The sequence below is a fragment of the Glycine max genome, chromosome 13 (genome assembly GCF_000004515.6).
Source record: "Glycine max cultivar Williams 82 chromosome 13, Glycine_max_v4.0, whole genome shotgun sequence".
Classification (NCBI taxonomy): Eukaryota; Viridiplantae; Streptophyta; class Magnoliopsida; order Fabales; family Fabaceae; genus Glycine; species Glycine max.
The window spans coordinates 31,604,576-31,610,679 of record NC_038249.2 but is presented as its reverse complement, the minus strand read 5'-3'; the positions used below and the strand labels follow the sequence as shown (position 1 = coordinate 31,610,679).

Here is a 6,104-nt window from a genome sequence, read left to right as displayed (position 1 = left end):
TCTTTGAACATTCCATTTTTATGACAATTTTTGTAAAATCGTCGTCATACATTTCCTGTTATTTATAAAATTGTCACTGTCTGATATTCTAAGAAGATTTTTGAAAACTGTTTTAGAAGATATGTCATAAAAAATTATTTTTTTGTAGTGTTTATAAAAGCTTAATTAGTTATCTAGACTTTATAAAATTGCTTAATTAGTTGTCTAGATTTTATCATAACTTATTTAAAAACCTATTTTCAAATAAATTCTTTAAAAAAGACATAAATTTATGTTTCAATAATTTTATAGACACTCTTTATGTAAGTCAACTTGTTATTTGTAACAAGTTACTTTTATTTTTCTTCTTTGTATTTCTCTCTTCATTTCTTATTATATCATTTATCATTTTATTCATATTTTTTATATTTTTTTTCTCAATCTCTTTGGTCTTTCTATCCATACCATACACCCCATTTTTTGGGATGTACGTAGTTAATCATATAATCCCTAACAAAATATTTGTGGAGATGGCCGGTTTTACTATCCTAAACGAGAATTTGGTCTACTGAGTAAAATATGGGTGTGTTATGTAAAAACAAAAGGATGATGTTAAACCCTAATGGGTTCACCAAGAGCCGAACAAATAATTAATTAGTTGATATAGAGTCTTAACAAGGAGAAGAAAAAGAGAAGAAATAAAAAACTAGTTGATATATGGGTGGTGTTCTAATTAACTTGTACATAGCCCTGAAATAATTTTAAACTAACATAATCAACTCAGCTTCTGTTCGTATCCATGAAATAGAGCGTTTGAATCCATATTCATATATAAGCAAAAATAATGCTTGTATATTACCAAAGCAGCAGGATATTTTCCTTGTCATTAAGTTTATGACAACAGTTATGATATAATAACCCCAGTTTGTGGCAAGTAACTTAAGAAATGGTTTTTGTGCATGTCTATCACATGCCAAACTTTTATTAACAAACGATTCGAAATTAGGTCTCTTTTAAATGCTACATCTTCACAGCGCAATTATAGCATCTGAGCAGAAGCTTTGTTGCACTTCCATTGCTAGTTCCTCCAGGCTTAGTTGACAACCCAGCTCAATCTGTTGTATTAAAAAGAATATACAAATAAAATGATGTGACGAAGAATATAATGAGAACCTAAAGAAAAATACTTTAAATTATATATTTTCTTAACTAGCAATATTTATGTGCTTAGAACTTAGAAGTTCCTTTTTCTTACATGATTTCACTTGGTTTTGATGTTTCTTTTCTGAAAAGGTATGATCACCCTCATCCAAATTTACAGATACTGTTGTAACACGGATAGTGGTATTATTATATTTACTTGTTCGTTTTTATCTCAATGACCACACATAATCCCAGAAGAATACACGTTGAAGGTTTACATTGGATTTCAGGTTAAAAATGAGCGTAAACTACTGTTGGACAAAGCACTATATTAAATTTTCAATAGAGGAATCTACTTAAGGTAATTGCACGAAATTGTGCTAATTGGAGGAAAACACATCAAGCAGGTGATAAATAAAAAGTGAAAAAAATAATGATAACTAAATTTCTCTGCAAGAAAAAGTATTATATTGATTTCTTTGTCAGGATACAGGTCCTTTGATAAGTTTTAGAAGTTGGATCGTATTTAGTAGAGTGGGTGTAAAATCCCATGGATAGTTTATCAAAATCAAGAAATGCAAGTTACAATTCAATCTAGGTAACATGATCTTTCATATCCTTTGACTTTGTACTGTGTGTATTGAGGTTTTTGGATATGGACAGTTGTAAGATCTACCAATTTCTCAGAAAACTGTGTTTATGTGTATGATTCATCTACATGACTTGAAACCCTAATTGATCTAGGCTATTAATTCCAATTGTTATAATCATTGATAAAAACTCAAGACTTGGAAATCTCACTGTTATTTTCCTTGATTGTTCTTGTGTGTGTATTCGTATAAATATGTCGTTACTATATTAATGTTAAATATGATGAATTTATAAAACAATTATCACAGGAATTAATAGTTAAACGTTGTTTCACCTTGACCACAAATTGGTACAGGACAGTCTCCTCCATGCTGCTGATGTTCAAATGAAGAACTTCAAAGGAAAGACTCTCCAAAACAGTTATGATCTTTGCAACTTGACCAGGAATTCTGTGGCAAATGACTTTCAAGATCACGTTTGAACCCGAGATTTTCACTTCAACATCCGCAACAGGAGAGTTGCAGCTTGCTCCTAGTTCCTTGAAAGAATTGGTCCCAATCATGGAGGAGCTATCAAGTTGATGAAACGTTGGCTGCAGTGTTCGTGGACTTGGGCCAGGGCTAGGGCTCAAACTCTTTCTTCTTTTCTGGGACTCCAAAGCTTGACGAACTTGGTGTAACTCCTTGATGAATTCTATAACACCCCCTATTATAGATGCTTGATCTCCCTAAAATAAAAGGAAAAAAAAAAAAAACTCAAGAATTGGTCACATACACACACAAAGATTACAAGAAGAAAAATATGATGGGTTTGATCGTGTGCTAACTTAGAAAACTAACATCCTACTAAATTAATATTTTCTTGATAAAAAAAATATATTACAAAAGGAATAAGAAAGGAAAGAAGATATATAGAGAAGAGAGGGAGAAAATACCCTTTTGATATAGAAACATGGGGTCAAAGATCTTAAAACTTTGAGATGTTCATTCATCTGTCTTCTCCTGTTCCTCTCGACGGCTATGTGAGACATGATTTGGTTCTAGATAACTATGGTTGAGAGTGTGCTATGCCTTCTCTCTCTCTCTTGTTTTATGCTACTTAGTTCTTTTGATCTTTTCACCACACAAATCAAAGTATGCAGTATTTATACGAGCCAAAGTAAGAGTAGGAGTTCGGAAAACAAAAACGTAATAAATGCTATAGGTTGCTTTCCCGTGAAGTATTCTTTAACGTAGTTTACACACACACACATATACACTCTCTTTCCTTGCTTAAAAACATTACGCGTCTCACGTTTATGATCTTGCGTCAATTACGTGCCCTCGTGAGTTAAAACGGGGTGATGGTTATTTTCTCAGCTCTCCCATGCATTTTTATCTGTTCCCTTTCCTTCATTCATGCATGCCTTGCCGAGGTCTTCATCGCTCATCAACTTAGTTGCATGATGAAACCATACAATACAATTATTCCCAAACATTGGCGGGTTCCAAAATGTCTGCTTCAGAATTTTTGTAAGGCTTTATCCTTTGCAATTCCAGTGATTGGTGTTGTTCCGAGAGCAATTTTTTTTATTTTTTTTGGATTAGACCCAGGTATCCTTTAAAGGAGAAAATCATGTTGAAGTTGAATATTCCACAAACAATTTGGGCATAAGTTTGCCATTTTCATAAATTTATTCAAGGAATTGGAGGTGGCTTTTATTATTAATATCTTTTATTATATATATATATATATATATATATATATATATATATATATGTACATATATAAATATGAATGTTTATTAAGAATACGTAAATTAAAATAATTAGAAAAAAATATTTAAATAAATTTTAAGATTCATATTAATACCTATATATATATGTATACCAGCATATATTTTTTAAAATTAAAATAATTAATAAATATATTAGAAATTATAATAATATATAAATTTTATAGATTATAAATTTAATATTCGTGTAAGGAATAAATTATTTACGAATAAATAATAAAATACTTTTATTCTTTTTTATAACATGAACAAGAGTAGTGTATGGTATCCGTGCAGCAGCTAATAATTTCCTCTACATGTAAAGACTAAAGATCATATCAAAGCTGTATGGGTATCCGTGTAGTTCATTAAGCTTTTTAATTAAGAACATTAACAAAGCAAAATACCAAAGTGGTTACGCGAAAGTTAAGAGAAAGCTTTTATCTTTTATACTCCACTTTCCAACTTTATTTCTCCTCTCGACAAAAACTAATTAAAATTGAAACATAGCCTTTCCCGCTTTGGCATCACAAGGACTCGTATTAAACAATCACCAAAAAAAAAAAAAAAGGAGGAGTCGTCTTAAACTAGACTATAGTTAAAGAAATTAGTTTTAAGACAAAAATTTAGCATCATGTTGAATGATTGATGAGTGTACTAATTTATATAAAGTGAAAATAGAAATTTGAGTGTCAAGTTTACAGAAATTTTATTCATACTTAAGTAGATGAATAAAAAATTTCTTAAGCAAATTAAGCAATAGTTAAATTGGTTTAAAAGATTGTGAAAAGATTAGTAAAATAATTTGGCATAAAATTGAATTAAAATAAATAAGAGAGAAAAACAAACATAAAATTAAATTAATTAATTAAAACAGACAAGATGAGAGAAACCAATATTAGAAATAAAGGTTAATTCAAAAAATGAGAATGTTGGGGGCTTAGTAATGTTAAGGATTTTTCTCTATTTAAGGTTACTTCAATTATTACCTGCATCTACTCATATATTCTAACCATGATCTCTTAAGTGAAAGAATTTAATTTATATATTTTCTCTCATAAATTCATTTAAGAGGTAAAACAAAAAATTGCATTAAGAATAAATATGTATAACAGACTAAATAAAATCATTCTATACTTAGATATGAATTATTTAGATACTCTTTTTCAGTTCTTTTAGAGAATAACACTTCCTAATGTCACCCCTAAAACTTACCATGAATATGGATGATCAACCCATAAACAGTGAAATTAAACACAGAAAAGGATAATGCAAAAGGAATAATATTAAATAGATAAGAGAAGTAATTACATTAAGAGTAGTTGGCTGCTAAGCTATTGGCAAAAACAATTTTAGTCTCTTATTGTCATAAGAGGCCTTACAATTGCAAGAGGATAATGAATAGTGAAAGGAGTAAGTAAGAAAGAGAATGAAGGGAATGAATGACTCCTAATAATTGATTCTTCTGTTTCTAGTCTTTATCTTTTATAAGAAATTGTATTCTCTTAACTATTTTTCATGTAATTGTATGTTTTTTCTCCTTCTCATCTTCCTCTTTTTATAAGTGCAGTTCAGCTTGGATTTTATGCAACCTTCGCACTAAGTGCGACGGTCGCGCTTAGCGAGTATAACAATAATCTCACACTTAGTGCACCTTCACGTATCAGGCTTCTCTATACTTTCTGGCGCTAATCGTGTTCTGCCCACTGAGTATCTGCGTTGCGTTGATGAGCGCCTGAGAGATGCTTAGCGAGTAGTTTCGGATTTTTATTTTGTTTTCTCGAGGTTTATTTTATTTTTCTGCAACAATTATTTACGAAACACTATAAATTTGCAACTTTAATTTGAACACTTTTTGTACAAAAACTTAAATGATATTAAAATTTCAATTATTCACACAAAAAGAAAAAATAAGAGAAGAAAATTAATAATTCTTATATAATTTAATCCCAAAATATACTTATACACCATACTTATCACGTCACAAGGAATCGTCTTAAGCAAATCACAAAGAAAAAAAAAGTCATCTTAAACTATAGAGTTGGAGAACCAGTTTTAAGACAAAAATTCACAAGTCCGAAGATAAACTATAACCATTTGTTTGTTTGGTATAGAGAAAAATAAAATAAGGTGATAGAAAAACTTAAAATTTAAATTGAAGAAAATAAAATATTTTATTTATATATTATTTTTCTCTTTAAAACAAAATAAAATATATTTTTATTCATTTTTACCTTTTCTTTATTTTTTTCTCTCTCTTCTAAACATACTAGTACCATATTATTTTCAAATAATTTTTTTAAGTTCTTCCTCTTTCAGTGAAAATCATAATTAAATTCCAAAAACAATATATATGAAGCTAGCAAGTTCTTTTTATGCGATTGAGAAGAATAAATACTCAACATCCAATGATAATTATATACAAATAGTCAAGATTAAGTTTTACTTAATTAAATTCATGTAAATTATTAAAATAATCACATAATTTTTATTTTTTTTACATTTTGATGAGAATTATTCCGGTAAAATTTAATTTTTAATATTTATTAGGGTAATTTTTGTATAAAAGCAGTCCGATTATTGAATACTTAATTAGATAATATTATCTTTTATAAAAAGAATAAGAACAATCCATAGT

At 28.9% G+C, this 6,104-nt stretch overlaps 1 protein-coding gene across 1 annotated transcript; it reads right to left on the bottom strand.

The window, feature by feature from the left end:
• Positions 1–705: 705 nt before the first annotated feature.
• On the bottom strand, positions 706–2,947 carry LOC100810771 (transcription factor MUTE). The gene is made up of 3 exons (XM_003541582.4): positions 2,648–2,947; positions 2,048–2,440; positions 706–1,094 (listed from the first exon to the last, which is right to left on the bottom strand). Exons 1-3 carry the CDS (start codon positions 2,741–2,743, stop codon positions 1,008–1,010), a joined length of 576 nt encoding a protein of 191 aa, XP_003541630.1. The 5' UTR covers positions 2,744–2,947; the 3' UTR covers positions 706–1,007.
• Positions 2,948–6,104: the final 3,157 nt, after the last annotated feature.